The 20,876-nt window shown below is 39.1% G+C and overlaps 1 protein-coding gene across 1 annotated transcript; it reads left to right on the top strand.

The window, feature by feature from the left end:
- Positions 1 to 3,006: 3,006 nt before the first annotated feature.
- arhgef25b (Rho guanine nucleotide exchange factor (GEF) 25b) lies at positions 3,007 to 20,471 on the top strand. The gene is made up of 16 exons (XM_026350253.1): positions 3,007 to 3,391; positions 10,997 to 11,319; positions 11,410 to 11,514; positions 14,477 to 14,595; positions 14,674 to 14,740; positions 14,855 to 14,958; positions 15,147 to 15,216; positions 16,059 to 16,148; positions 16,234 to 16,326; positions 16,649 to 16,699; positions 16,792 to 16,869; positions 16,957 to 17,148; positions 17,233 to 17,413; positions 17,504 to 17,706; positions 17,801 to 17,935; positions 19,874 to 20,471. The coding sequence occupies exons 1-16, from the start codon at positions 3,298 to 3,300 to the stop codon at positions 19,919 to 19,921; spliced, it is 1,953 nt and encodes a 650-aa protein (XP_026206038.1). The 5' UTR covers positions 3,007 to 3,297; the 3' UTR covers positions 19,922 to 20,471.
- Positions 20,472 to 20,876: the final 405 nt, after the last annotated feature.

Here is a 20,876-nt window from a genome sequence, read left to right as displayed (position 1 = left end):
TCAGGCAGGATGCCAGAGATGTTTTTCTGAAACATTTTAAATTGTTTCAACAATTTTCTTCAAGAAATACACAAGGATCAAGCATGGAGCTTTAAATTGATCTTAGAGTAGAAATTAAAGGTGCCACAGGATCAAAAGGACGCAGAAGAGCAACAAATATACAATGAAGACTTCAGACAAAATGCAAGGGAGGACTGAACAACTTCTGAGATGCAGGGTTGATAAAGTGAGTGTCTTTAGTCTGCAAGGCCACGAGGAGTGAGGTGATGTAAATAACAAACTTCAATGCTGAAAGACTGCATAACTTGGAATACTTGTAATAATTATACAGATGCTGAGAGAGAGAAACTAGTTTTTAATTTCCAGATTGCAATCTTGCCTTGGCTTTCAAATCTAATAAAAAATGATTCTTTTCATTTCTTCCTTCTTTTGCTGCTTCTTTACCATTATCAATCTGTTATAGTTCTATAATTGGTTATTACAAGAAAAACATGATGTGACTTTATCTGCAGATGTTTTGATGGTAGTTGTAGTAGGCTCAGAGAGTTTTTAATCTAAGTCACAGTGGTCAACTTTAACTTGTACATGTGGCTCTAGCCTGTTTTTAGTGTTTTATAGATTCTTTGGTCTAGGATTTTATGTTATGCTGTCTACCAATCAGTCAATCAGTGCCGTACTCTAAAGAAATTCCTTAGATAAGATAAAAACTACTTCAGCTCAAGCAAAAATAGAAACAAGGGAAGAGTGGAGAGGGAGTGGACAAACTGAAGAAAATAAATAATACAAATACAGCTACAAATAAGGCTTTTGATGGACAAGATAAAGTGTTATTCAATCATTTCCTATTCAGCGTCTTACTTATTTCCGTCTAAGATTTCAGACACAAGTCGGCAGAAACTGTTTAATAAAAACAGTCAGGACATCAGGCTTCATTTCAAGTGGTCCAGGAGGTCCAGGGTGGCAGCAGGATGCAAAGGTAACACATTCAACTTATCTGTTTTGCTGATGTCCTCAATGAATTTAGAGAAAAAACGTGGCATCTTTTATGATAGTGGGGAGCTATCTGAGAGAAAGGAAGAGCAATGTTCACGTCAGAAATTTGACTGAAAACACACACACACACACACACACACACACACACACACACACACACACACACACACACACACTTAATTGATACATTTAAGACAACACTAAAAGCAAAAAGAAGCCGTTTCTTTATTCTGACGATTAAATATTAGCTATGTTGACTCGTGCGCGTTTGCACACATTCATACAATAAACAAACATAATAATAACCCTAAATTGTGGGAAGATCAGCGCTTTCTCAGCTCACAGGGATCATTTTAGCTGAGTTTTTCAAAGGGTTAACTCAGTGGCCAAGAGAGCAAGAGCATTTTGGGATTTTTATAGCTGTAGTCTGTCCTTAGTGGATTGAGACTCCAGGGTTGTGTTGGTCAACTTGTGATGAGAATATGCACTTATTTCAGTGTGAAACTGTATAATAATGTGTTTCTCATAGAAACAGCAGCTTCATTACACACTCATTCCTCCCTTTCCATTTTTATTCTTCACTGACTGTATCCATGTTTGGGTTTGTATGAGTTTATGTAGACATCTCCTTAGATCACACAAGACACACACTATCACAAGCCTGCATAGCTGTCCTCTGAAGATCTGCTAGTCTTAAATACTTTATCTCGGCTTTTAATTTATATTGGCCTTCCTTCATCCTGCCCATTTAGTTTGCTGTGCGCAGGGTGTTTCCATGTGTTGGTTTTTCCACAGTACAGGAAATGCTTGACTGTTCAGCTTGTGTGATGATTAGAGCAGGATGTCTTTTACCACTTTACAATATAACACATTTACATTTACATTTTGTCATCTGGGGCTGTTTTTATTCAGTTATTTACTTGATTAGTTGTCATCCTATTAGTGCACAATGTGTTAATTATGGGTGACTATAAAACTTACTAAGCAGTATAGGTGACTATAGGTGCTATTTAATCAAATCTAACGAATCTTTCAGTACAGTTTGTACATATTGTTGGTGGCTAGCTTAACTTAAGACAATGATTATTAAATTGATTTTTATCCTTCTTTTATTTTTAAGTTACGCATCAGATTGTGTAGCATAAAGAAACTGTATTTTGTCTTCTTTCCTTCCTTGTTTACCATCTAATGATCCCTTTGACTTTTTGTAAGTATATTTTATTTAAATATGTAATCTATTATTAATTCAGCTGAGCAGAGAGCAGAGTAAAGTAACAGATGAGAGTACATGTTTGTGTTAACAAGATTAAAATAGTCTTCTAAGATGCTGTACTTTACTTAGTGCAGTGCTTTTAAGCTAAATGCTAAATTAGAGCATGCTGATATACTCACAAAAACAATGTAAATATAATCTAGTAAATATAATGATTACTAACATATTTATAGTCATAAACCAGTATTAAAGTAGTGCACAAATTCAATATTAACATAATGGTGGCATTAGGAATTATATTAGGTTATTAAAAATCATCCTGTTGGGGACACAACAGTCCATTTAATTGTCATCAAGACTTAAAAGTACAAACTTCAACCTCATGGTGGCACCAGAGTAAATCAATCCTCTGGGTTTCTTTAATCTTTGGACTTTGTTTTGCAAATCTGTCTGAAAGACGTTCAGATATTTGAACCAGGAGGAAAGCGGAGGATTAACAAACTGATACTGGCATTCACAGAGCTAGACAGCATGTCTAAAAGCGACAAACTGAGCGGAAAGTTACTGTGATTTCATGGAAAAAGCTCCTGGTTGTGCAGTGACAGGGGGAGAAGGGAAGCTGATGAGGGAGGTGTGAAGACGAAGGGGAGGGGGGAGCAGTAGAGGAAGGGAGGGCAGCTGCGAGGAGGCAGGACTGGAGAACAGATGCTGGCACAGCAGTGCAGCGTGCTGGCTGCCATCCCCTCCCTCATCACAGCCCCTCCCCTTCTCTGTCTCTCTGTCGCTCCCTCACTTACTTCTGATCCCCCACATAATCTTTGCCCACTATCTGACCACACAGAGAGATAGGCGAGTGGAGGTCTCTCTGGTTTTCTGCTGCAGTTTATCTTCATGGCATAGTTACAGCATTTTTGTGTCTCAGTGGTTTCTACTCACAGTTGGACTATGACCAAGGAGCTCTCTGTTCACTTCTCCTATCTCGTTTGGGAATTACCACAGGAATAGTGTGTGTGCATGTGTTCATGTGTGTGTCCGTCCAGCATTATGCCAGCTTCTGATAGTCTTGGGTCTAGCAGCAGGAGTGGATCATCATGAGAGGGGGTCACCACCAGCAAGGGTGTGGGTGTCAGCACCTGTTCAGTAAACTGCTCCGCAAATGTGGCTGCTGCTTTGTCCGAGTCAGAGGTAAGGAGATGCTCTGCTCTTCAGGACGTTTACTGTCCATCTTCTGAGTAACATCTGTGCACCAAGTTTCGAGCATGTCTCTCGAAATTGCTAAAGTTGTTGCACACAGTGGATCTTGTTGCTTGTACATGTCAGAAGAACCATTTGGGTGTTTCAAGAGTTTGCAACTCTAAGTCACAGTAAAATCCACTGGGTATATCTTACACATTTTTTAAAAACACGTTTATTTCTGTCACGTGTGTGCATTTTTATTCATATTGTCCATTTCTTTAATTCTGAGAGAGCAGCAGCATTGGGGAAACTCAGGGGGAAGTGTAAGAATAACACTAGTCATGTGTCTTTCATGTGTCCACTTTTTCATCAGTTGTAAAAATGGAAACATGTTGTTATTGTTTTCCCAGTCCTAAATAAAAATATGTATTTAGAAATGCATAATGTGTGAAATACTCACCTTCTAGCTAGAAGTTAGTACTGCTTGTAGTCCGGTTTCTTCCACACTCCAGCAACACACTCCTCAGCCAGATCTACTTTCTTTACTCTTGGAGTAGTAAACAGATAATGGTTATCTTCCACAAAGTGGTTACTAGTCTTCCTGGGGTCCAGGCTAATCTTAGCATCCCAGTGTTTTTCCTGTTTTTGTTATCTTGGTCTATAGTTGTTTATTGAATGTAAAGTTCAATAAACAACTATTTGTTATGATGTCATGTTGTCAGCAAACAGTGGTTTACTAGTTCCTAGTGTACTAGGTAGCAGGACTCTTTTGTCCCTGCTGGGATTTATTTGCCTTTGAGAGTGAATATAGTGTAAAACCGGTGCATACTGTCATCCAAGCAAAAGAAATATGACATGTTGGCATTGTGTCATATTAGCCACAACAGTAATGTTGATTGCTTACTGACAAGATACTTCAATATGGTGGGCTACAGCTCCCGACCCAGGTGTTGGTGTCAGGTGAGAATTGTCCCTGAATTGTTGAGTGTTGGTGAAGTTTTAGCTGTATCATTGCTCCTGAAGAAGACAGACGCCAAATCGCATTGTTTTTTCTTCCCTTCAGATGTATCTGGATTGAATTACAGTGTGTGTATGGTTTGTTTTTGGAAGAACTTGATACAGGTACGACGAGAGCAGCCAGTGAGTGATTCATGTTTCAAATAAATGAAAAGTCAGTGATGGGGGTCACATCTGGAGCTCTGCAGTGTCTCTGAAAATGCTGCTGAACACTGACTCGTGGAAACACAAGTCAGTGAGTCACTGTCTCAACATTCCTCTCTCTAAAAAAAAAACTCCAGGCTTAAAGACCCCCACCACACACACACGGGACATACTTAACCCTAAAACCAAGTCGAGGACTGGTACACATGTCTTAATTTTCCCAAAATATCCTCATTGTCACAGTCTAAAACTCCTCACTCATCACTCCTGGTTTTCGCAATGTATGCCGTACAAATACACACACAAACACACACAGATAGTTAGATAACATCAACTTTTTTGTCTCCGGAAGAATAAGACATTGTAGGATAAATATGGGACACAGAATAGAACAATCTTATTATGATCTCAGTCTGTGTCACTGACAATGATTTGTTATGATGTGGAGATAGCATTAGTTTACACTAGTGACTACTTTTTTTCCTGCTAATAATAAACATTTACGCGGCGTGCTGCTGCAGCGTCACTCTTTTCAAGTCCCACGATTTTCTCCAGCTTGATAATGACAAGATGGAAGTAATTGTTGTGTGCTAAGCCTCTGCAACAGCAAGTATGTTTTGTGTTACCTTCTTGCTCCATGATAAGATCAAGAAAGTCTGTGTGCCATCAGTGATTTGGATAAGACCTCATCCATGTCTTGAACATCACATGAGCATATAATTTAAAGAATATATCAACGTTAAGAGGCAGAAAAAAACATACATGCATTTAATAATTATAACTTATAACTAATACAGAGTCTTCTTCATTGGTCTACTTTCACCTATAGACAGACTGCCGCTTATCCAAAAATGCTGCCTCAGGAATCCCAGTGGAAAAAAAAAAAAAAAACAAAGCAAAACAATTTTCATCACGTCACACCTGGTCTCAGATCTGTGCACTGGCAATCAGTATCTGAGTAACTGCGTAAAAATTGTTATTGCTTGTGTATAAATCCTTAAATGACTTTGCCTCACAGTACCTATCTGGCCTTCTTATTCTTTATGAACATATCAAAAGTCTCAGTTTTAAAGTCCTGGTCTTGTTCCTAGAGTTAAAACAACAGCTGTTGGAGAAGCCATTGTTTTTTTGTGGATTGTATTAGATGTGCTCCAGTGTTAGTGGTGTTTCAATGCAGTTTACAGCTTGACTTGTATGACTTGTTTTTGTTTTAATGTGAAACACTGTATGCCTCAAGCTTTAGATTGATGACCACTTTCAGAACGTGAAAGACTTTTCATCTGTTATCTTTAATAACTTTTTTTTATTTCACATGCATTTTTAGCTGTGCGCAGAAAGTGTGTACATATTTGTGTTAGTGAACACAAACAGAAAGTGATTTCCTTAATCTGTACCCCTACAATACTGTGACACAGTTTCAGAGGAAAGGCAACTGTACACACACATATTTGAACATGCACAGGCACAGAGACATGTCCCATCACTGCCCTGACCCTTAAATCCTGTTGTTCCAGTTGGTGGTGGAGCGATTACAGAGCAGCTCCTCTCTGATCTGCTCTGCACTGACAGGCACTGCAAACAGACGTGTGAAATGAGAAAATGAAAACATCCATCAATGAGCTGCCTTGCTTTCTCACCTTTCTTTGCAACGGTTAATAGACATCTCTGACACCTTTCTCATGCGATGAGGGTGTTTTCTTCTTCACTGACTCCTAATATAACAGTTTGTGTGTTTGTGAGTCTGTGGATGAGTTTGCTTTTTCTTTATAGAAAGACTAGTAAGTTCTCTTCTTCTATCCATTTATTTTATTGTGTGCTTGGAACGATATACTTTTACAGTAGAGTCTTTATCTCAAAGCATTTTCCTCTCTGCAGTTTGATCTCCCTCTACCTTCCCTGAAGACTTCTTATAACTCCAACACTACTCTATCTCTCGCTCACCGAACGTTTCTGTTCATTTGGCAAGATGTTCAACAGCTATTAATAAAGTCAGAGAAAACAAAACACCTTCAGATAAAGTTATTTTCTGGGACATTTACTTGGAAATCTACTTAATAGTCCTGCCAGCAACTTCCCTGTCTTATTACACATATATCGTTCTGACTCAGAAATGTCCATGAGTAATAGTCCATTCCCCTTTAGTGTGTGATGTCATCGCTGCCAGTATGTGAAGAAGTAATCACGATGACTGGCGAGCACAAAAATATTTAGTACAGTATGTACATAGTAATTGTTGTTGCTGAACCACGGGACGGGCTGGATGAACAGACATTGATTGATTTGCGTTAGAGTCTCCTCACATTTACTTGAAGATCAAATAATTAAATGTAGTTTAAGGTGCAATAACACATTCAGAGCAAGAAATATTGATTCAAACATTAAAATGCTAATTAAAAGCATTGAAACGTCTTATATAAGAAATAAGTTAAAGGAAAGGAGGCAGACCCTCCAAGAATTATGACTTTTCTTTGCAGTCAGTTCTGTGTTTCTACATCTTGCAGCGTGCACATTGATTATCATTGATATAAATATTTGTCATTGATCCAATCTAACAATTGGAAAAGTATTTTTGTGATGTTCATGTTGAATATCACTGAACATAATTTTTACAAGGCCACTCAGCAGGGAAGATTTTAATTAAAATTACAAGATGTATATCTAGTTTATGACTGAATCCTATATAAATAAAAAAAGGATGTTATGACCATAATTTAATTGAAGCAATATAACATTTTTTCTGAGGCTCGTGTAAATCTCTGCTGGTAGTTTTCTGTGTACTGGGGTTTGTTGTGTTTCCCTGTCTTTCCTGCATGAGTTGTTGACCAGGCCAAGTCAATTAATGCAGGTTTATGGTTCAGTCAGGAATACTGTAGAACATTTAAAACCTAAACATACTTAGCTGGGTCAAGAGTTACTAAATGCTGCTTCTCTGTTTTTAGTTTGGACTGTGTGAACTGTTAGCAAACCAGCATCTAGTCCAGAGACCTCAGAATTGGTGTGTTGAGTTCAGTTTACTTTTCCTAAACTCAAACCTAAACCCTACGCTTAACCAGACCTTCAGTGAGAGCACATTAACAGACCAAGGAAGCTTATTGGCAGCAAACAAAAACTATAATGGGTGTCCACAGTGTACGAGTGAGAGCAGCTTGTAGTGTCGTGGGAAAAAGGAAGTGGTGGAGTAGAAACTGGGTCAATAGTCAACATGCAGGATGTAATCAGATATGCTGAAGAGATATCAATTCTAATCATTCTCGTCACAGTTTACTAACAAATACAACTGATTACAACAGTGGCAGCTGAACAGTGGAGAGCAGGTATCAACAGCAGCCAGCTACAGCAAAGGCAAATTAAAGAAGTATCACAATCGATGCAGAACCAGACGTGTTACTTTTCAAAACCCGAAGATTTCATTGCCCACGGTGCCACTTGACTGGTGATGGCTCCAGGGGAGATTGTAGTGAGTTACTAGTATTAGAAAAAGATCCAGTGAAGTCACTTCTTTGTTGCTACTTACACAATCCTAGATTTCTTGATTTTCAGCTATGTACGTGCAGCAGTACTCCAGATTTTTACGTGTAAAATCACTGTATTTCCATTTAAAAGTGTTTGTGTATATGCAGCCAAAACATTAACACACTCTGGTAATTTTAATGTTGTGACTGACAGGGGTCAGTATGGGAAAATGTAAGGCAAGCACAGTTAGCAGCACTCTGAGCTGCAGACCCTCAGAGTGCCTATGCACCATCAGGTGGTGTTAATATTGTGACTGATCAATGTTATAATGCATTTAAATGAAACTTACAGTTACAAAAGTTACAAAAGTAAAAGTAAGCACTGTGAGATCAGCTGATTATGAGCCATTCTGATCAAATTCTGTTTTAAGTTTGAGCTCCATTTAGCATTTTTACCTTTGTTTAACCCTGTTCCCAAGGCTTTTCAAAGTGTCAGCAATTGTTATGTAATATTGTGAGTGCTCTTACATGAACATTTCACAGTCAAGCTACATGCTAAAGGTCCTCCCACTGGAATTAAACTGCGGGATTAAATGGGTGCAGCTGATGTGAGAGTGGCTGATTTGTGGTGTTGCCGGTGACAGTGATGTGGCCTGAGAGGTATTTTTCTTGGCAGTATTTCAACAAGACCTGAAGCAGACTGTATGATATAAGACTGGATTTGATAGGAGTGATGATAACTTCATCCATCAGCATGCTCAGATATGAAGGATAAACAATAACCAGCTCTCTCATAAATCTGGCATGTACCGTTAGTCCTGCTTAGGCTTGGTGAAGTGTCATCATTCTGTTTGGGGTGGGATCCAAACAGCATCTTGTTAGTTCCTACTCTTGCTGACCAATACCATTTATGGGGTTGAGTGGGGGAAGAGGTAGTTAACTCCCGACCATCTGCGTTACGATAGAGTGAGAGAGAGAGAGAGAGAGACCACCTCAACACTTCCATGTTGTAAAGTGGTCATAAAAACAGCACGCTCGCTCTCAGGAGACTGAGTGAAGCAGTACTTGACTTTAATTCTCTTCTCATCACATCTTATCTTTTAATGATAAAATACAAGATCTCAATGACAAGCTGCCACTTTAGTTGCAAATGACTTTATAGATATAATTATCCTCTCAGATACTTTTCAGAAATGTGTTTATTACTTTGTTTTTCTGTTTTATCTGAGAAAGTAAGAAATGGCCCTCATATCTGGCACGTGTGCATAAGAAGAACAGGTCTGAAGTAAACTCCTGCTCACTGTCATCAGTTTTTAATTAAAACTACACAAACAATTTTTCCTATTTCAGTAGCACGATAGTTTTCACCTTCACAAATCAAGAGGTGCAGCACAATTTGCTGGAAGTGTTCGAGCTGCCTCTGTACAACAGACAGGATTACTGTCGGAGAGATTGACCTCTCGCTAATGTTTGGTCATGTTTGCTGCCATCAATCTCCATCTGGGTAGGTGTGTGCTCTGAACCAATGGGACTGCCAGGAGAATTAAGCTCCACCCAACTTTAATCCATCTATTAATCTGCATTCAGCCGAGACTTTGTTTTGGACATGAAACCAGCTCCATGATGGACAAGCTATAAAAAAAACATCCCGGGAATATGTGAAAATGTTCATAGAGAGTTTTCAGAAGATGCAAATGTTACAAGTACATATTTTATAGTACCTGCATGAAAGGATGCAATCCCACCATGCATGCTTGCACGCACTGCTAACACTCCCTGCAGGCCGGATGGTGGTCCAGCTGTTGCCCTGTGGGAAAATAATACATTGCATAAGCATCTCAAACAAACATGACAAGCTGAGTCGCTCAGCTCAGCGGTGATTTGGACATTACAGTGACCAACCTGCACCATAAAGGTTCAGTTCAGAAAGTATGTAGAAATAAAGTGCACAGTGCTTGGTGTCATTTCAACTGTGGGTCATTTTGTTTCATTTGGAAGATGAGCAAACTGTCCTAACCGGTCAGCTGTCACTACACACACAGACAGACCCTCCTCCCTTCCCTCTAAATCGTCTCATTATAGAAATGAGTTTGTGTTGTTCACTGCACCAGACGGTGGTTTAGTTTGATTGCTGATCTTATTTGAATCCACACAATAGTAAATATCTAGGTTGTTTTGTAGGAGACTGATACTAAGACAACAAGCTAAATATACAGTACATGTATTTGAAGAACAGTTTTAGGGACTGTGAAGTTGATATTTGTGTATTTAGATTCAGATTTTCTTGGTCCCCATAAACAAAATGAGAACAGGGAAAAAAAAGCACATAGCTTAGTATTCTCCTGTCAGTATGGGGTCTTGTTTAACGTCTGTATCAGGCTCTTTTGGCAAATGGCTGGCACAGATTTTAACTGCCTTCTTGAAAGCTTGTTATTATGATTACAGCTTATATAAATGTGCTGACAGGGAATAGTGGCTTCTGGGAAGAGGCCAAAACGACAAAATGGAGACTCCCGAAAGATTCCACTTTGCTACGATCAGCAGAACAGAGTGAAACGTTAATGTTAGGGGACTTGATTAAAACATTGTGGCTGAGGATTAGGTACCAGTTTCCACAGTCTGGAGACTCAAAGCTGGAAACAAGATCCAGCTGTGGAGTAAAGGTTGTCAGCCCCAGAATGAAGGCAGTTGTGACTTTACACAATCAACTGATGACTGGAAAAAGTCAGTTGTATTGTTTAAAGATGTCATATTTTGCTTGTATGTACTTTGGTGAAGTTGGATGACCATGTTACACATAGTCAAAATATAAACCCTTAATTAAGCATCATATGGCCACTTTAAATGCTTCATTCAGTATCTACATCACTAGAGTTGTAACTGAACTTAGGTTTTGCAAGTTTTTGGGGTAGAAATCTATCTACAGCATTTGACCTGCGAGGTCTGCTATTAGCTGGTGTTCTTTAACCAAATCCTTCCTCTTCTGTCTCTCTCTATATAGCCGAGTCGTACTCTGTGGCAGGCAGCGATGGCAGTATCACTCCATCAGTGGGCTCTGTGCCCCACCAGGCCTCAGGCAGCTCTAGCCCTTGCTCACACTCCTCATCTGGAGGATCACGGCACCCTGTCAGCACCCTCAAGAAATGGCTCACTAACCCTGTCCGCAAGCTGAGCTCTGATGCCAGAGGAGGGGCAGGAAAACTTGAGAAGCAGATGCGCAGGTCAGACCGGAGGCAGCCACGGTCACTTCTTCCCCAAAGTGAGGATCAGCCAGGACCTGAGGAACCGCACGATGACTACAACATCCTCCCCTGTGGAATGATGGTGAGCCCTCACCTTAATATTTACATTTCTTTATCATGTATAATAATATTGTTTTTAATTGTTTTTAATTGTGTTTATTTGTGTTTGCAGGGGTGGAAAGATAGTGTGTTAAGTCCAGCAGCTCCGTCTCCTTCACAGCCATCATGTCAGAGCTACTTATCTGAACTCCTGGAAGGCAGAGACACACAGACTCTGGTATCTGACTCCAGTAGTATCTATTCTGTCGTATGTTATTCCCTAATATTCTTTACTGCATCCACTTTACTTTTAGTAAGGTAGGTAGTTGCTATTAGATCCTATTTTATTATTATATTCTATTCCAAATATATAGACAGTACAGTACAGTACAAATATATACTGTAAACTACGTTCAGAATTGAACACTGATGTCTTCTTCAGTGTAAAATTCATATAGCATTGGATGAAAGTTGGATTAAAACCTCAGAGACACAACATCCATACACCATAAAGCATTTGCACACACTGACTACGCGTGGCAGACGTACAACAAGCCTGTAGCAGGTCTGAGCCATGATGAAAAAATACGTAGCACAAAAAGTAGAATAAATTAAGTTTGTAGACTATTTTTGTAGTAATTACTTGGATACAGGATACATATTTCAACATGATATTGGAAAGATTCAGTTTGTCACGGAGCTCTACACCATCTGTATAAGCTGTGTTTTTATTACTGTTGGCATTAACAATCAGAGTCAATATAAAATCATCCGTGGTGCAAATAAAGTTGGGAAATGATATATAATACATGCATGTACATGTTTTAGGCAGCATTGTGCAAAATCACACGTTTTATCTTTTAAGAAAACACATCGAAATAAGGTGAGAAATATACACTTGAATGTTTGATTAATGCAACAAGCTATACAATACACCCTCCTTTAAATGCTTCACTCTGATCGTAGCAGCTTTAATTCACCGGATTTAATTTATGAATGACTGTGAATCCTAAACGTGCTCTTATCCCTCTGCATCCTGTTCAGATGTCATATTTTCGTCAAAGGGCTGTTATTTACACACAACCTTTCACTTCCACCAATTGTGCGTGATAAATAGAACATGACATCACATTTCGCCACATACGGTATTTAGTGTTCGTGCTCACACACACACACACACACACACACACACACACACACACACACACACACACACACACACACACACACACACACACACACACACACTTCTTTCTGGAAACTTTACACTGTACTTTCTGAACGGCTCTAGTGAGCGCAATCAATCCTGTGGGCTTTCCTTGACAGCATCTGGAAGTTATCACCTAGCCAAGCTTTCTGTAGATGGCTGCAGCAGGGTCAGGGTTAAGGGTGAAGAGTTTACTCCAAAAGTAGGAGAAGAAAAAGGGGCCTACATGCAAGGTGAGAAACGGGACAGTTCTCTTTAAGGGACGACAGAGTCGAGTGTCAGAATCTTTTCATAACAGGAGGAGTTGGAACAGTCCTTTCACAAGTCTGCTTGATAAATGACTGTCATCAAATTCAACCTTTCTCAGTCCTACAGTCCTTTTGGAGTATAATTGCTCATAAACGCCATCAGCTGCGTGTTTAATTTGGCTCCTTACAACTTTATTCTTGTGCTGCCTGGGTCAGTGTAGTCATCTCTTTAAAGGATTAGTTTCACCATTTCGGGAATAAGCTCATTTGTTTCTTTGCTGAGAATTAAAAGATTGGTATTATTCTTATGTGGGAAATAATGTAGATAGAGCCAGCATCCAGGTAGCTTGGTATAGCATGAAGGCTTAAAGCAGCTCGTTTTACTCTATATTGCCATGGGCTACACGTCTTTATAGCACCACTCCATCTTGTTAAACAGCAAATTGATGCTTTTAAATGTTTCTTTTTGCACAGGTCATACAAATTATGCTAAGCTTAACTAACCAGCTGCTGGCACTAGCTACATATTTACAGCACAGACATGAGGAAAGCATAAATCAACTTGACAAGAATCTAATAAATAAGTCTATTTCCTAAATTGATTCAACCTTTTCATGATTGTCAGAGCTGCTAATGAACTTCTAGCTGTTGAGTTCAGCTCCTCAGTTTTAATGGCTGCTGGATGGAGCAGAACCACAGTGTATGTAGAGTTTAAACAAGCCTCAGACTTTTTTCATAGGCACAACGTGTGAGGCTGCTGCATGAAAAAGCCAACAGTCAAGTTAGACTCAGTGTGGGAGAGCAAAGGCTGACCCTAAAAAAAAAGATAAATAACAAAGAAAGTGCACATTTGACCTACAAACTGGATCCACATGAGGATTATCATCTAGTGCACTGAAGCAGAGAACAAAATGTGGTGAGACTACAGTATGTCAAGAGGATTACAGTCAAATGCACATTAGACCATACTGCTTTTAGGTCAGGAGTGAGCTTTGTTATATAGCAACTCTTCACACTGTGGTCGCTTTATGCCAACTTTTATTATATGAGTAGACAAATGTTCATCTGTCAGGCCTCATTCTACTTCTGCCTGCCAAGCAGTCTCCTCAGCAGCAAGCTGAGACATTAAAAAGCGATTATTACTTGTGATTTGGGGGTGGTGTGACTTTCCATTAGAGGATCAGCAAAATTTCTGCACTGATGTGTTCTCCAGAATTAGGATCCTCACATTTTCTTATTTTTCCACAAATGTGTTTTGGCTGTGTCAAAGGATGCTGATTTTGGTGTGTGTGGGTGGTGCCCAGAAGTCAGCAATCACTGCACCACAGTATTAGGTGTTAGAAGAAGTATTCAGTTGGTTTCAGTCAAAAACAACTTATTCTACATACAAGTTAAAAAGTACAGAAGTACAATAAACTGTCAACAGTAACAATAAATATTGTGGAGGATTTTACTAATTTAGTTACAGTTAGTGAACTGTAAAGTGTATATGGGAAATGTATTTTCCAGAACTACAGCAAACAAGTACATGTTACTTTTATGTTCTAAGCTATAGAGTAACCAGTAATTATACAGCGATTTAAATGAAGCGGAGTAGAAGTAGAAAGTATCAATTGAAAAAATACTTCTGTACACTACAGTACAGGATGTACTTTCCACAACCTTTGACAGCCCCTCAGAGCCTCTTGCGTAATATGTTACATTGACGCTTATTAACTGCTCTACTGTCTTGTTTGTGTGTTTAGAGTGAAAAATCCAGCAGCAGCACTCTCCAAGATGGCTGCACTGTAACTGACTGCTCAGGTAGTCAGTCGGCTACAGAGGACAGCGAAGAGGAGAGAAACATCGCCTTAGAGAAGAGCATGTAGGTGCTGAACTGCTCCTGTTTTATTTTGTTCATATTTATTTTATGATCATCCTTTATTTATTCTGTTTCTCTCAGATATGTGCTAACAGAGCTGATAGAGACAGAAAGGTTATATGTGGAAGATCTTGGACTAATTGTGCAGGTGCGTTTCTCTTCAAATCATCTTTTTTATTTATGTAAGAAAAAACTTACACTCATTCCTACACTAAGAGTCTTTGTTTATATGTGTATGAAATAAATGAATATGTATGCATAGGGCTACATGGCCACCATGGCCAATCAGGGAGTTCCCGAGGACATGAAAGGGAAGGACAGGATTGTATTTGGAAACATCCATCAGATCTATGACTGGCATAAGGAGTGAGTCAAATGTCTCATCATTTTTTCCCTCTTAGTTCTTCCTTTCACAGATTTTCTCAGCTCTTCCTGTTTTATGATCGTTCAATGTGTGTCACATCCCCAGTGTCCTCTGTGATGTTCCTGGCTGCGTCTGTTTATTTGGTTGGATAACTGTTCTCTTCTGACCTCCACTGCGTTGTGTCACACAGTTATTTCCTGGGAGAGCTGGAGAAATGTGTGGGTGATCCAGACAGCTTGGCCCAACTCTTCATCAAACACGTGAGTCGAAAGATCAGTGAGTAACAAGTGTGCATGAGCAGTTTCTTTTTTAGTTTGGATGAAGGTTGCAGCCGTCTCATAGATCAGGGGTCTGAGTCTTTGTCGAGCTTTGGTCCCTTGCCATCCAGATGTTGCTTCATCTTGCAGATAAATTGTCTGCAGGTGCATCTGCAGAATAAAATGTCTTGCAATCTCTTTTCAGTAAAGAGCCCAGTCACTGTTAAACTTGCCCCACAAACACAAAGCTGTGGGCGGAAACGTGCTGGAAATACAAAATCCCAGAAGTCTTTGAAATGTTTGCAGACCCCACTATGAACTTATTCATGTTTTAGTATTTCACACTTGTGTTAATAACACACACTTTTTAATGCCCCAGCTATCACAGACAAATGAAAAGATGCTGATTCGGTGATATAAAACTATAACACATGGGAAAATGAATTAGTTTAATTGCATATCTGTCACAAACTTGCTACAGGAGGAGGACAAATGATTTGATTTGGTGCACATTTCCCACCACAGCTTCTCTATCGGACTTCCATCAGCGTGGCGTAGCATGCCTAATTAAAAAACGGCAAATTACCCATTCTTTCTCAGCCACTGGAACTATTTAATGAGGCACTGATTTAACGAAATGTTCAAAAAGCCTTAGAGAGAATGGGAACACAACAATACAGAGAGGAAACTATAAGCTGGTGCAGCTTAGAGGTTTTAATCCTTCTCTCTGCCACACACACACACACACACACACACACACACACACACACACACACACACACACACACAGGCATTATTAAGAATAACAAAGTCACAGGAACTGTTTCTCTGTCTTAAATTTGCAGGAACGACGTCTTCACATGTACGTGGTTTACTGTCAGAACAAACCCAAGTCAGAGCACATTGTCTCCGAGTACATAGAGACCTACTTTGAGGTGAGTAAAACTTTAGACAGCAGATTTGATTGGATGCTGTTAAATACTTCTCACACACCGTCTCACTCCCTTTTTTTTGTGAAAGGATCTCAGGCAGCAGCTGGGTCATAGACTGCAACTGAATGACCTGCTCATCAAACCTGTTCAGAGGATCATGAAGTATCAGCTTCTGTTGAAGGTTTGTTGCCTAACATGACTGTATTTTAGCATAAAGAATATATTATATTATTATATTTGATAAATCATATAAAAACAGTTTAAGAGGTTAAAGCACTGCAAAAACAAACACAGTTGTCTGATTAGTGGCTTTATTAATGGTTAATAATAATGCTTTACATGATTAGTATAGGTTATAGATCAGATATTATATATTAATAAGGAGCAGGTTTCTCAATTTGTAATAAACCATCAGCAAAAGTTAGTCACCTATAAAAGATTAACTATTCCAAAAACAATTCCTAATAAAACACTAAATCACTATATGAAATGTTCTCCCTCAGGACTTCCTGAAGTACTACAGTAAAGCAGGAAGGGATGTTGAGGAGCTGGAGGTACACACTCATTATGAAATGTAAATTTAAATAAAGAGTATTTTTAATCGGTATGGAACAGTCTTCACAACAATTTAATTTTCCTTCATCAGAGGGCCGTGGAGGTGATGTGTTTCGTGCCAAAACGATGTAATGATATGATGAATGTGGGCAGACTCCAAGGTTTTGAGGTGAGAAACTTAATCATAGATAGCAGATTAAAGCAGCCCAGGTTTATTTGCAGGACATCACAGTATTTGTAACACATACCGTTTTAGGGAAAAATCACAGCTCAGGGGAAGCTGCTGCAGCAGGATACCTTTTCTGTCAGCGAGCAGGAAAGTGGCTTCCTGTCTAGAGCCAGGGAGAGGCGGGTCTTCCTGTTTGAGCAGCTGGTCATCTTCAGTGAGCCAATTGATAAGAAAAAAGGCTTCTTGTTGCCAGGGTACACTTTCAAAAACAGCATTAAGGTAAGGCTCCAGTAAGGCTAGAATTCATAAGCTTCCGTCTTTGGTTTCGTGTTGTGTGATGCCTCTTTCCTGTGTGCTCTGCAGGTCAGCTGTTTAGGTGTAGAGAAGCACTCTGAGGAAGACCCATGCTGTCTGGTCCTGACCTCCCGGGGGACTGACGGCAGCTTGACACGCTTCATCATGCAGGCCTCATCACCAGAAATACAGCAAGCTTGGCTCGATGACGTGGTCCAGATTTTAGAGAGTCAGAGGAACTTCCTAAATGGTGCCAGAGCTCATTGTTTCTTTAGTAAAACTTCAGATGTAAGAGTTTGATCCATCAGACTAATGAGACCTCTCTTCCTGTCTGTTACAGCTCTTCAGTCCCCTATAGAGTACCAACGCAGGGAAAACAAGTCACACAGCTTAGGTAGGAACATGAGGTACCCAACTGTGTCAGCATCTGGCCTACGACCTCACTCCTCAGCATCCATGGACCGACGTCAGCAGCCCTGCCTGCTGTCTTACAACACCTCTCTGCCCTCTCTGCATTCACACCAACACAGCCCAGCTACCAAGGTGGCGAATTGCAATGTTTCTTACAAATTTGCATACAACCATGCATCTGTCTCTCCAAACACTTTTTTAATTAGACTTTTCTGCCTGTTTTAAGGTTTCTAACCCTTGTCCTGTGATACCTCGAGCAGCGCGCTCTACACTTTCCTCCCACCAGCTCAGTTTGACAGAGGTGAGACACGACTGTGGGACTAACAACGGTCTGCCACCCGACAGCCAGAGCAGCATGCAGGTATCAGCTCACTTCATTTAAGAAGGTGTGAAAGCAGGCTTAAATTTTCAAGTTGAAGTAGTCGCATTAATGACTCGGATCAGCCAAAATGCTTTTTACATTTACTATTTGTTAAACAGTTTTTTCTTCTGTTTACATTCTTTAATAAAAATCCACAGAGTACACAGGTTTTATTTCTTCAATAGAAAGTAATTATAGTGAAAACCTGTCACTTACAGGCTGTAAATTCTGTGCACAGTAAATGTCACAAAAGTTTAGATTTTTAATGAATTTAACACTGTAGCAGTTAAAAAACATGTTTTGCTGACTTTTAAATCTTTCCCCTTTCTGCAGTTATGTACCTGTGTGTCCGGGGTGCATCAGTTTTTTCATTGCTTGGCACTTTTGCCAACAGAGGGCAGTGAAACACTGATTTTCTACTTGCTATTAAGCTACTTCTTTTATACTTAAATGTTAATCATTTATTTTTACTTAATTAAAACAGTATTAGAACAAACATGTACTCAGGTCAAAAATGTACGAGAGATTGTTGTAAAAGAGCATTTTGTTACTTCAGACTCTTATTACGTGAAATTCAGCAATGCCTGTTTTGATGGGTTTTTTTCTTTTTCTTTTCTTTTTTTCTTTGTATTTAAACACTTTATCTGCAAAGTATACAACTATATTACTACACCAATTAGACAAATAATCAAAAGTACCACATGTCTTTATGACATATATGCTACCTGTTTATTATGAACAGTTTTCATGTGCTGGGTTTAAAGTTGATTTGCGGCAGATCACTGCTATCTCTGTGACATCAGCCGGAAACTGCTTCTTGTCATAATCACTGATGATGAAGGGAAATTACTCTGTGGTTGCCTTTGTCAGATATCCTGTTGTTGTTTCTGCATGGATAAAAAGGCTGCTTCACCTAATTTGAAGCAAGTGTCATTCAGACACCCGGTTTATGGAAACTCCAATGACCTGTCGTTTTATCTTTTTCGCTCAGACTTCCACCAAGAGGAGGAAATGGTCTGAGCACCGTGCTCTTATTAGTCGGGTTTATCTGGCCTATTTCCACAAACCCGCTCTTCTCTACTTGTTCTCCCTCTTTGTGTTTTTGGATCAGCAGTATTTCCATCCTGCTTGGGTGCACAAGTACAAACACGTTTCCTGTGTACCTACAATGTTTTTGTCTGCGGTGCAGATCCCTCTGGGAAAAACCTTTATTAGAAGCCTTTCTATGTAAAGTCTTTTTTGATGAAATTTACGTTATTACATTACTGCTCAATACTCTTATTAAATGTAATGACCACTGACAATTCAGCTAAAGCATCAACGTCTTCATGTGGCTCATGTTTGCATTGGAAAATGACAAGAAATGCACATTTGTAGTGATAACTACTCTAAGCAATACATTTATATATCAACAACGTGATGTTAAGGGAATCATTTGGGGGGGGGGAATACCTCACCTTACTTGGTTTCCTTTAACAATTCAGACCATTTTAAGATCTTTCACCTTATTGTTCAGGTTGTCTGATCCAACATGTATTGAGCAGCTTAATGTGGTAAATTATGTTTTTCTTGGAACTGGCGGAGACCAAAATCATTACTAAAAGGAGGGTGAATACAGTACAAACATGATTTCAACAATGAATGATGGTGTTGCTCTGTATCTGCTGAATGTGTAAAGAAGAAGCACCACTAACATGTAGTGGCTGCCCCCTAGTGGTTGAAAAAACAACTAATGCTGCTTTAAACACATTATTACTTTATACATAATTTATGATTCATGGTCTGTATTGAAGGTTTATTTAAAATTTTTATCTAATTATTTTTTGCCCTTTGGTGGGTCAGTAAATTAGAAACAGTACACACAATATGGCTCTCTCTTATAATTAAGATATTAGTATTATTATCACTAAAATGAATTGTTTTTTTTTTTTCTTTCAGGGTATGACTTCCAGTTTCCAGAAGATCACATTCACTGGACTTGTTTAATCATCTTGGTTTGATTATCTAATCCATAATAACAGAATAGATGAAACGGAGACTATACTTCATACTGTACTGTTTATGTACGCATTTCTTATTTCTTCCATTGAAAATTCCTTGATGAATATTTTTGTAATGCATAATATTTTTCATGAGGGCCAAATCCACTTTATTCCACAGAAGAATCTCTTAACGCAGTCATACTCAAGATAACAGTATCCTTTAATTCACAGTGATCATGTGATCACTGTGGCATCTTAGCTGTGAAGTAATAACTAAGTCTGTTCCCCTTCCCTGTTTCAGATCAGCAAATTGCTTGTGTTTTACCCTTTGGTGGGCTATTTTAACTCAGCTATTGTCAGAGTTTTATCTGAAATAAACACACACTTCTCGCCCAAAGCATGTGTCATAATCAAGCTGAAAGAGACAAAAAGGGATCAGAGACAAACAGAGATGTTCATCTGTCGCTGTCATCTTGGATGTAAATAATCTCATATGTGATTATTTCAGTAATGTCCTTATACATTACACACAAATTAAAAAGAAATGCTGTTCAGACATTTGTTGAATTCTTTTTCTAAAATACTTTTTAAAAATAATTTCCACATGGTTCATAGGCCACCGGGTACAGACGTAAAAGACACACAGACTGAAATAGTTATGTTTTGCAACACATTGTGGTCATTTTGTGTGTCATTTGTTTGAATGACTTTCCACAAAGATATCTAAATAGCCACTTCACGAAGTGGCACAGTCCCAGGGGTTTAGTAGCTATAGAGGCTGATCACCCATTTACCGAATGGCCATTTTTAGCCTAGAACAATTTCACAAGTTACGTTTTGCTGGAAACCATGAAAATACTGTATCTATTTAACATTTTACTTGTTCTATTTTAACCTCCAATCTGTGATGCTTCTGTGAGCAAATGGAAACCTGCATATCAGATTTTTTCTTAAACCTA

This window comes from Anabas testudineus, chromosome 5 (genome assembly GCF_900324465.2).
Source record: "Anabas testudineus chromosome 5, fAnaTes1.2, whole genome shotgun sequence".
Classification (NCBI taxonomy): Eukaryota; Metazoa; Chordata; class Actinopteri; order Anabantiformes; family Anabantidae; genus Anabas; species Anabas testudineus.
The sequence above is the reverse complement of the archived record's forward strand: the minus strand, read 5'-3'. Positions and strand labels throughout refer to the sequence as shown.